The sequence below is a fragment of the Egretta garzetta genome, unplaced genomic scaffold (genome assembly GCF_000687185.1).
Source record: "Egretta garzetta isolate BGI_Z169 unplaced genomic scaffold, ASM68718v1 scaffold612, whole genome shotgun sequence".
NCBI classification, from domain to species: Eukaryota; Metazoa; Chordata; class Aves; order Pelecaniformes; family Ardeidae; genus Egretta; species Egretta garzetta.
In genome coordinates, this window is record NW_009259030.1 from 276468 (window position 1) to 288561 (window position 12094).

General features: G+C 40.0%; 1 protein-coding gene across 1 annotated transcript in view; it reads left to right on the plus strand.

The window, feature by feature from the left end:
• EBF1 (EBF transcription factor 1) overlaps nucleotides 1–12094 on the plus strand; it is a 266754-nt gene that overhangs the window by 171012 nt on the left and 83648 nt on the right. Inside the window, exon 6 of the mRNA XM_035890292.1 lies at nucleotides 5566–5683. Within this exon, the coding sequence (XP_035746185.1) occupies nucleotides 5566–5683 (118 nt within the window). The remainder of the gene's footprint in view (nucleotides 1–5565; nucleotides 5684–12094) is intronic.

A 12094-nucleotide genomic window follows, 5' to 3' on the forward strand; every position in this document is an offset into this window, starting at 1 on the left:
CTCCAAAAAATTTCTTTTTTTTTTTTTTTTTTTGGTGTTTTTTTTTTTTTTTTTTTTTTCTTCCCAGCAGCAGGGGATTGTCTGCTTATCATATGGTATAGAGAGATTAAGAAAGTAGAGGGAAGAGGCAGAGTATGTGTTGATTCAGGCAACCTGTGTGTGAAACTTCATTCAGACTCACACACAGGAAAGAATTAGGAATTTTTATTCTGAACTTGTGTGCAAATGTAGTCGTGTGATAAGCCTAACATAAAAGCAGTTGTGGGCCTGGAAGGAAATGCATTTCTCTGCATGTCTGAGATGTCCAGGCTTGAGGCAACTGGAGTGGTGTCAAGTGCCAGTAAAAGTGTGTGCTGGAACAGTGCTGGCCCCGGCTGTGTTGGTTGTGTCTCTATTAGCAGAAAGAGACAGTCAGAGCGGGGAAGTCAAGTCCTATGCAGGGATCCAAGATGATTGAGTGTTCAACTGTCCTGCAGACTCCCTCCTTGTCCTTAAGAAAATAGTTTTATCTCTGTGTGTTTCATCAGCCCAATTGCACAAAACATTTGATGATAGCATGTATTGTCACCTTTGTCCAACCTTGCCTTTTTATTCCAGAAAGCCCATGGACTGGATGCTCTGGTCCGGTTTTGCATGCTTCATCACAATAAGTCATCAGTCTTGGTGGGGTGGGCTGTAGTTCCCCAATTAGTGGTAATGATAATAATAATAATAATGACAACAACAATATGGTATCATGGGTGAACTCTGCTCAGATTTTCTTTTTCAGCACGAAAAACTCATTGATACAACCTAAACAGTTTTGTATGTTATTGCAATTAATGAAACCCAGGTGCCCTAGTTATCTTGTTCTTGTTTCAGCACAACTGCTTGCAAACTGACACATGTCAAGTTTTAATTTAGAGGAAACTTTTCAGACCGAGTCACTGCATAAAACCCCAAATATGCATTTATTATGAGAACCTTGAAGGTCTCTTAGAAATTGCCATACTGTTTGATTCTGTTACCACAACCTCTTCCTTCAGCCTAGGCTGCTAGTTTGCCTCCATGGGACGCTGCCACTCATGTTTGAATTGAAGCCACTTGTGTCTTATTGCAAATTTGCATAAGAGACAGAGATGATGCCTCATGAATCCCAGATAATGGAATTTGGACATGCAAGGCTCCATCCCCAGAGAAGGGAAATGCTAAAAAAAAAAAAAAGGCTGAAAAATAGCAGAGCGCTCTGTGGCCCAATTCAACAAGGTAATTAAGTGCCCAGCCTGTCCTCGGGTACATGAGCAAAGTTACTGAATGTATTGTACTTAGGTGCTTTAAGTTAGGCACTCTTTTAAGCATCTTGTTAAATCGAGACTGATTTTTATTTACTAGAATGAAGAAGTCAACACATTGTAGGAAGAGGTCACCAAGTCGAGATGAAAATAAAGATGTTGCTCCAGCCATTTCTGCATAGCTTTCAAACAGCAGCAAACACAGGAGTTACCAGTTTAACGTGCATGACACACTTTAAACCTGGGAATCATCTTAATTAGATGTTCTCTGCCTTTGCCACTGGATGTTGGGGACATGGCAAAAATATCAGGTCCCTCAACATACATCGGTGAAAATTAAAAGCACAAGGAACATGCTATGTCTTAATCAGTTAGCAAAGCTTAATGGGCTGTGGTTAAAAATGAGGAGTCATGCAATGCTTAATTTTGATATATTAGGTGAGGTACTATAACAAATAAACAGGCCGAGTGCTAAACGTGGATAAATAGCTTGATCTCCAGGCTCCTGGTCTCTGAATTTTTTTTTTTTTTAAACTAAGCTCCAAAGTATTCACAAGCTGAGCTATTTAATGGCAGGCAGAATAATTCACAGAGCCATGATATGTTAATACAGTTGATAGTGCCAACTTCATTGAAGAAAGTTGTAAACCGATGTGTTTCTTTCATACCTCTGTCTCCCCTGGTGTTGATACAGGGTTTAAATTCAAAATCTATGAAGGGATAAAGCTAAAGCTCAAAATCATTTTCCATGTTTGCCTGTCCCAAATTAAAACTGTGTTTTGTTGACAAAATTTGGAAAGGTTTGAGATTTGGCAGGCCTGGTTGTCCCTGTGCTTACATTAATGTGTCAGCACCTCATTAATCATTTATTAAACTGTAGTGTGCCTTTCCCTCTTGCTATGGTCTCTGTGTTTTAGGATGCCTCAGTGCCCATTCCACATATACTTTGGCTCTCCCCTCCCCCTAATTTTATGATTTCTCCACAAATTAGTTTTAGCATGTGCTTTAACTTGAACAGTCATTTCAAAATCAAAATGAGGAGAGTGTAGTATTTTTTTAGATTAAAAAATATGAGTAGAACTTGTAAGTATGTAAGTGCTCTGTAGCGATCCAAGTATGTAACCGTGGCGCACACAGTATTCAAGGTGTATTTTTTTCTCTGTTAATAATTAGGGGCATTAATATTTTGTTAGTGCATTGTGTTTTCAGTATTCCTGTATTAATGGGATTTTGCATTTAAAGAATTAAGCGGTAATCATGTGCTGCTTCTTACAGGTGCACTATGAATAATAATTTTTTTTTCATACAGATACATAAAGTAACCACTTTTTTTTCTGCATTTCCTGAGACTGGAAACAGTTTCTCTTGGGGATTCCTTTTATAGTTTCTTCTGCTAACGACACCGAAGAACCACACCAATGTGGTCTCTTTGTAGTAAATCAAACTCTCTGTTCAGGAGGTAGGTAGGAAGACACTGTTAAGTAATTCAAAATATGTTGCATCAACACTTTTGGAAACCTGAGGGGGAAAATTAAATGTAGATTTACTCGCATAAAACTGACCTCACTAGGATTGTTTCCTTGAGTTCTTCCCTAGAAAACTGCATGTATAAAGGCAGCTACTTAAATATACACATTTTTCACAGGTTTGAGACCTAACTTGCTATTATTACTCTTGACCCGTTATTTTTCTGGAATCCTATTTCTAGAAACATCCAAAAGTTTGGGTTTCAGCACAGGGTTGATCAGCTTCAGTGGGAAATCTGTGCATACCTATATGGTTTTAGGATTGGGGAAAATATTTTATGTTTTAGCCATTGTTATTAATTGTAACAGTGTTAATTTTCATATGCATCTAAGCAGACCCATACTAAAAGATAAGGAGCTGGCATAAATCGTGGAGCTGTGGCAGGCAATGCCAGCTGAGGATTTGGCTCAAAATCCCAGTTGCAAAGAATTTACAATGGTTGCAAGTGCACAAATAAGATTGCAAACCCTGAGCCACTTACTATAAGATCATATTTTATTGAAAATATCATAAACTTTATTCTATCCCTCAGGAATGCAATGGATAAATTACTTTTGAAATCCCTTTTGGAATTTTATATATAGGGCTTGGGGTTTTTTTGCCCTTAGTTTGATTTCAGAAAAACTTACCTACAGTGTTTGGTGCTTTCTTTTTCCCAAATTTCCATCTGTAAGAGCTCTTGAATCATTTATTCCGTATTTTAATATCTTTCACTTAAAACACGCACAAAAATCTATTGCCTGGAATGCCATTCTGAGGGATGGCTTTAGGATCCTTTAGATGTAAACTGTTCTCTTTTGTATTCCTCTTTTTAAAGACAAAGACTTCAGGATTAGCTATGGGCAATTTAGCAGTTGCTTACTTTATATTTTTGAGCATTTTAATCAGTGACTAGAAATAGGTGGGAAATTTTTTCTTTAACTTTTTTTTAGATCCAATTCAAGTGATGAAATTGAATTGTTGTAAGCGATCCTTTAAGTGTCCCCATTTGACCAACTTTGAGAGGCAGCAGCTTCCTGAGAGAGTTGAAGCAATGTTTGCCAATCCTTGTAAAGCATTTCACCTCTTCAGAGGCTAAAGCCTCTCAAAACCAAGAACAATTAAAGCAAGAGCCTTTCAGAGCGACTGGGGAATTCAGCAAAATAAATCAGAAATCCTCTGCCGCGGCTCTGGAGGCTTGCCTCATTATAAGAGCAGATCTATTAGCCCCCTTGCCATTGTCTTTCATTTCTCAAGTGAGGTGATTCTAATTAAATTAATCTGCATGTCAATCTATCGGTGATCAATCAAAAGGGCTGAGGTCCCCCTTTGCGGCAGTGTGCTTGCGGCTGACAGGGGCTGATAATGGAGGAAGAAATAAACTGTCGAGCAAAGTTAATTAGTCAACATAATAGGTGGATTAAACAGGAGCTGCTGATTGCTGTTTCACATGTCGAAGCATGAGGTGGGAGCTGAAACTGCAATTAACAGACAATTATTATATTTGGTTGTAAGAGGTCGCATGAATAAACATATCTCTGTGGGTTTCAGTTTTTAATCCCTTTCCCTGTTTAATGTAAGGAGAAGTGTAGGTCATTTCTTCTTATTGTTTTAGTTGAAGTTCTTGAAGGCGACGCGTGCTCCTGGCAAACCAGCAGCCAGCTGAAGGCCAAATCTTTAGCTGGGGTAAAACCCTGGGAATGCTGTACTTTACTGGGAAAAGGCTGTGGGAGGGGGTGGCTGAATGAAAGCCAGGGAGGCTATGAGGTCGCTTGGTCTGGGTGGGGTGGGAGGAGACCTGGTGTGGTGAGCTCACAGCTCTGCGAGGGACTTGCCCGTGCATCTCCCCCCTTTCCTCCACCACGGTTCATGGCTCTGGCACCCTCAGCCTGAACAGGGATTTCCTATAGGATGTTACCTGCTGAGCCTTAAGGTTGAGAAGTCCCTGGGGAACACAGCAGTTGGGTCTTCTAGGCTGGACCCAACACTTACCTGTTTGCCCCTGCTGGGTTGGCTCCTCTCCTGTTCTGGGCTGCTCTGGGGAGCAGAAGTGTCGAATCCTGCCTCCAGGGCAGCGCTTCTCTGTCTCCCTCTCCTCACCTCAAACCAAAACCTGAGTGTTGACATTGCGATAAGTTGAGAAATACAAATAATTCTAATGCTGGATGAATAGGGTTGTGTTCTCCAGATCAAGACCCCACTGTCAAGCGTGCGTGTGTACACAAACATACCCATACGTACTCCCTGAGATAGAGCTCGGGAGAAATTTGGGCAAGTTCAACAACCTGTAGTTGAGGGGAGAGCAGTAGAGAAGGGTGGGGGGAGGCATGCAACAACTCTCATTGCAACTTCACAAAATACACTTTTGTTTTCTTTTATTCTGAATCGATTCTCATTTGCAATGTCAACAGCTCTATCTACTTCAGCATGGAAACTGAAGGATAATTTAGGGTGAAACACAGCTGCCCTTGTATATAGGGGAAAAGGTACTTAATAAAGATCTTCTTGTTAAAATGATGGTTAACAGTGTGCTGTCTGCCATGCAGCTACAAACTCCGCAATTTAACTTAAAACTGCATCAAAAGCTGTGATGCCAAAGACCCACTCATCAATAGCATCTCTTGTTAGATTTGTACAGCATAAGCACCAGTTATTATGCGAAATAGCTATGCAATTTTCTACAGCTCCCAGCTGTTATTTATTTAACTGAGTTTATTACACTCTGTGCTTCTTTAAAAAACATACATATATATCCAAATTTTCCTCCATTTTGCTCTTGTGCTTGCAGGTTGTGGTGTCTACAACAGTCAATGTTGATGGCCATGTGTTGGCAGTGTCGGACAATATGTTTGTACACAACAATTCCAAGCACGGGCGGAGAGCTCGAAGACTCGATCCCTCGGAAGGTACGCCTTCTTATCTGGAACATGGTAGGCATATCATTTTCATTGGTTGGCATTGCTACTTTAAATGTGGATTTATTTGGTTTGTGTCTCTGGCTACTGGATTCGAATTGTCCTGTAAAACCGTTTATACCTTTGGGACTGGCTATTTTAGAGACTGGCCTCCAGACCAAAGGGGGAATTTTTGAAGTAGGTCAGCACTAAGTGTAGTGAAATGACAAACCAGTAGGCAAACATGGGTGCAGAGTCTGTCCTGTGTGTCAGTGAAATGCGGTGACTTCTTTTTTTTTAATTTTGGTTGCATCTATTCAGCACCCAAAATTGGAGTCTGATCTTTTCCAAATTGCCTTGATTTTTGACCTAAAGGACGTTGCATGTATTCTGAAGTGCTCAGCACCTAAATTTCAGGTTGGATTTCTTCTGTCTATAGATCTGCTGAGCTCCCTGGGAGATTCATCTGTTCCTTTGAATTGCCCTAAATAAAAGCAGAGCCTTTCTGGAAATCCATCTGCTTACTCAAGCCATGGACTCTTCTGGCTCCAGCTGTGCCAGCTGAGGAAGTTGCTCTTCCCTGCATGCCACAGCTGCTTGTCTCTCCTCCCTGCTGCAGGCTATTCTCCACCACGGACATGCCAGCTAAGATGGTTGTCTGATTGCTCCCTAGTCTCCTTCAGTCCAAAGAAGTTCATTTGAGTTAAACTGTTTAAATAATAACTCTTTGTCAATCTAGCTTATTTTGCTTGAAATGATTGAAGGAGAAATGGTGCAAGGCAATTTGTCTGGCTTTTCTGAAGGGACAGTAAACCCCAGCAAGGGTGGGGTGGAGGCACGTGGCTGGAAGCAGCCTGGGGGACAGCAAACTTTTCTGTAAGATCAGCTGGTCCTGGAGGAGAACATCTGCTGGTAACTGTAGGTGCTTAAAATGGGAGTTGTTGAGTGCAAATGTACTTTGAAAAATCTGGATTTGATTAATGTTTTGGTTTGCTCTTTGTCCTCAAAGTTGATGACTACTACTGAAAAACAAAACAAAAACAGAGGGCATTTCACTCCCCTCTCCCTGTTCCAGCTCGGTAGAATAGCTCTTTGTCTTCAAAGCTGTTTGTAATCCTAAATTCAATAGGTGCTTGCTCCCACTAAGAGACGTGCACCCTCAGCTTCCACTGAAGTAGCTGAGTGTAGAAGGCACCAGTCCTTTATGCTGTCTTGTTTCACAAATATTTGCCAAGGATCTGATGAATAATTAAATAGATTTTTCCAAGGAGTTTGAAAAAACCAGATAAATTTTTCTCTGGGAAAGTGAATGCCACTCAGAAAAATGTTAACTAGATATGTTCAAAGAAATTATTAAATCTGAGAAATGGGCAAATGTGTGGGTTTCTACTACTTGGTGGATTCCTGGGGAAATAGCTTTCTATTTTGTTTATGCTTTCAGGCATCAGTACTGCAAGCACTTATGCATATATTTAAGATTATGTGCACATATGGTCCTGTTGGGATCAATGAGGCTTCTTGTGTCAGTAAAGTTGAGGGTATTGATAAGTGTTTGCAGAATCGGGTCTGTAGTTCACACTTACTAACCTAAAATTCTTAGCTCAGCAGCGTTTCTCATTATATAAACATAACTTACATCTGTATTTATTTAGCTCTAACTTTTTATGTAGGCTATGAGCCATTTTCAGCCATAATTCATGTTATAGCATTTTTTTTTCATCCTGCCAACAACCTAATTTAATAAACAAACCACTGTCATAATTTTTGCTGAATTTTCATAAGGAATGTACAAACTCTGTCTTTATTAATTAGCAGAAAGCAGAACATTACAAAGGGAAACTTCTCTCTCTTCAACTTTGTAATCTTTCCATTAAGTCTAGTCTTTCAAAAAGACACTTCTATTTTTTACTTACATTCCTACTGAAGTAGATGCCAACCTTCCCTGTTTTGTTTTGTTTTTTTTTTCTTTTCCCCATTGCAGTCTTTTCAGGGCACGCTTTTGGTCAAGGCAATATTTACATTCTCAAACATGAATGTTCTTAATTGCATGCGTGGTGTAATAGCATCTCATTTTACCACAGCTATCGTTCCTGCTCCCACTACCTCAGGGATTCTGTTAGCAAAAAGAAACAAAAGAAGATAATGCTATGCTTACATATCTTCACAAACCCTAGTTGCTGAGCTAACATTAAAAGTCAACATCTGCAAAACATCTCCATGCGTACATTTTGTGGGAAAGGTGATTTTTCTAATCTACTTTCTCAGGCACCTCTCAAGCAACCTCATAAAGTAACCGCTAGTAAATTCTTACTTTTGAACAGCAACCTCCACGCTACAAAATCACACTCTTCCCAAAGGCTTGGTGGACCCTTTCTTTTTAACCAAAATCCTTCCATCAGATGTCTAAAACACCTAACTGAATGAAAAAAAAAAAAAAGGAAGTGTCTCAACTGGGCTTAATGCTATTGAATTTTGGGCAAGCACCATGAACCTTAGACCCGTTAGAACAGATGACAGTTTCCTCCACTGAAATTAATTTTTACTTTTAGTTTGAGTCCCAAAGTATATTATCTTTCTTCAGCTTCTGGAATTTTTATCTTGGATAGTACCTTGAAGTGTAAGTAGCAGAGACAGTTTTTTGCATTTTGTCTTTCCAGCTTTTCTGCCTCCCGCAAGGGGAGGGCAGAGTGACCTGGGCAGTATCTGTAAACAGTGAAATGGGAAGCTAAGACAGTCATGGCTAGTTTGTCTCTGGTTTATTGCTCTGGTGAGCAACTCCTGATCATAGGTTTTTAAATGCTGGGATCTAAATATAATATGCCCTTCACCAAATGTATTCCCATGTCCTTTTCCAGCTGTTTTAACTCTTTAACACAAGTATCCAATTGCAAGAGAGATGAATGCCTGACTGTGTGAGGACTGGGGAAAGGGGAGAGGGGATGTAGTAAGAAGGGATGCCGGTTGCCTAGTTTAGTTAGCCAACATCCAGCTTATTTTTCCTTACAAATTTGTGTTGGGACATGCTGCTCTTAAACATGGAGCTGCAGTTTATGTGACATCTAAAAGAGACTTTGGGTGCCAAAAAGCTGGAAAGAAAGCTTTACCTCTCTAGCTACTCAGGAGCCTGGTGTCTCCACATTCGGGTTTTACCATCTCATTAGCAGGTATCCTGGATTATTTTTGGGACATCCAACACATCTCTATTTATATCTTGCTTGTCAGACAGTAAAATGAAAGTTCCTTTTCGTAGCTTGTCTTCCTGAATATAACTAGGAACCTAGATCATGGTTTCATATCCACACACTGTCCTCCTTGAAACCGGTGGGTTAAGAAGCTCGTATTTCAAATAAATATATATGTCTTTCAAAACTAATAGCTGGCAGAGGCCAATTATTTCATACATCTCTGTGTGGTATAAATAGGGTAAGCCACAGTAATCGGTGGTTTTCAATAATTATCACTTTTTCATTCACAAATAGTTGGATCCTCACTTGTTTTATATTTATGGTAAACCAGAAAGCCAGCGTGGTTGACCTTTCTAAATTGTACGTATATAGTAAGATGTATAGTGAAGAGCCAATAGGCCCCAACCAGTAGAATATATTTCACTTGTAGTTCATCCCAGGGTGTCAGTTTTAAAAGCAAAATCTTTCCAATGCAATTTAAGTGAGTAGCTTATGGAAGGGGGGAATTCTGACAGGGTTTGCAACAACCCTTTTCAAGTTTACCAGCATGAAGCCCACCACTGTAGATGGCTGCAAAGTTTCCAGTTAAAACTCTCATATCGCTGCAAAGCAAAAATTCTTTTTTCCCCCAAATCTTTGTATGGCTTTGCAAGAATGTAAAGCCAATTGCAGCATCAGTTTCTCTATTATTTTTCCTCACTGGCAGAATGCAATGCCCTCGAAAAATGATAGTCCCTGAGACCCTGTCAGTTTGCATGCTCTAACACTTTATTATCTAATGATCTAATATGCAACAAGGCAAAGAGGGGGTGCTTATCACCCTGACAGGATGCCTAAGAGAAGTGACTAAATTACTTTATGTACCATTAGCGCTAGCTGCCACGGTGAACTCACTGTGAGCATTTATGCAAATATTCCTGAATACATTCAAGTGGCCTTGTCAGGAAGACAACTGACAGGCAGCTTAAATGCTTGGGTTTTTAAAGGGACAGTTTTATTTCTTTTTCTTTTCCTTTTTCCTCCTTCCTCCTCCTCCATAGAGAGTGCTGAAGAATTAGGTGAAGGTGGGGTTTGCTGGTGATTTGATCCTGAGTCAGCTCAACAGCAGCAAAAGGTGAAAGATGCAGAGTAGAAATAGGGACAAATTCTCAAGACGCGATGTCAGAATTTGCAGATGGAAACAGAGACAACCACAATTTCTAAAGCAATGTCCTACCATTATTTTAATATGAAATATACATAAATCTCTGTGTGTGTGTATGTATCTATCTAAAATAGGTCATTATATAGCAAAACCATTATTAGTGGCTGCCGTATTCTGGAAATGCTAGTGCATGGCTGGATTATTTGATCACTCTGGTGGTGGTACCTGAGACAGTCAAGCTTTTACAATCTTGTTTGAGTTCATGACAGTAACGAGTGATTTGGACAGTTTGCTGTCTGCAGGTGCAAAACCTCCTACAGTAAATGAAGAGTAGTAGTTGCTGTGCCTCAGCTGGGTACGTCAGGTACCTCTCATGAGCAATGGGATATTTAAAGAGCTTTTCTTGCCAATCCTGCCCATCCTGGGCAATCTGAGAGCCCACGCTCACCACAGTAGGCACATTCACAGGTTTTCCACTAAATCTTCAGATCTGAAAGCAAAAATGATTGCTAGGCTGTGTCTTAGGATATTTTCTATTTAGGATAATAAAAAAGTTTTTCCCCACCTTATAAACTATTTTGAGAGGATAATCTTTAAAATACAGCACTGAGACTGACTGTTACCTAGTCTGACTGTAACAAAATTGCTGAGAACAGTCCTTGTATACCTTGAATTTAGCTGCATGTGCTGGGCATACCAGTTGATGATTCCGGAAAGATGTTCAGAATTCTGACTTAGTGACCTGGTTTTTGTGCTATAAGTTGCCACAGCATTAACCACTACATTTCTGGTGGTGTGGAGAGTGATGAAGAGGATGCCCCCATCAGCTCCATTTTAAGCATTTCAAGCCTGAATCCCTTGGTGTTGCATGTGTCTGTGCTAGTTGATGAAATTGTTAATACAAGACAGAATAGTGACTTAAGTGAAAAATATTAGCAAGCTGAGAAAGGTTAATCTTCAAAACTTGATACGTTTTACCCTTACATGGTATAGGTTCAGATACTTAATCAAAGTTAGGGACCACTGCGTTCACAAACCAGCCAGGTTTAAACAAAGAAACTTTAATGTTTGACTTGTTTCATCTATCAGTGGAAGCACCTGTTATGTCTTAGTGCCTCACTTAGGAATGTTTTCATGATTATGTGAAAAATATAAACACACAAGCTTTTTCTGCACCATATCATTCCATATACAGAAATGCAGTGGGCTTGATTTATTATTTAGAAGGGAAATATTGATAAAAAATATTAGGATTCTACCACTCTACTTGAGGGGATCTTGTATGTTATTCTGAGTTAGGTCTGCTTTCTAATTTATTTTCTATGAAGGAAGAATACCTAGGGTTGTTGGACATCTCTATGCATACACAAGGGAAAAAAATGTGACTTTCAGAACATTGCACAACATGGATAGTAATAACAGTAAGTGAGCCTCGATATACTGAAGGATTGCAAAACTTCAAGCTGGAAATAATTTTCTTGACTTTTGCCAAGTTGTCTTTTTCATATCGGTTCCTTCATAAATGCAGTGACTCATAAATTCAGGCAATTCTTTACATAATGGCTTGTTATGTGTTCTTGGAGCTTGACCTCACCGAGTGTATAATATTAACCTCTTCACTGCCCCGTGGACTTACTGTATGTTTCTAATATATGTGAGCACACCAGGACTGGATTAGTCCAGTATGTGTACTCAGATGGAGATGGAGCATTTGGCCCTCAGCAGAGACAAAATGGCCAGAAAGTTAAGGTGCTTCACTTGAGAGAATTTGTAGATAAAGACTCCAATATGATCTCAACAAGATTTTAACTACAGGGACCACTGAAGTAAGTTGCCAAAACTGCAACAGGCTCTCTGCAGGTTGCAAATGTTAAGTCGGGGTGTGATATCTCCCTGAAAAACATATGGCAGATCAGGGAGGTGTTCAGGGTTTGAGTAATTCCTCATGCAGGAATTGCTGGGTGAGGTTCTCTGGTGGGCGCTCTGCAGGGTGTCAGGCTGTGTGATGGAAGTGGTCCCTTTGGGAGTAAAATCTTGGGATCCCTCAGGTTAGTGAAACGCAGCAGAGCTCAGATTCGTACACCTCCAATTTAG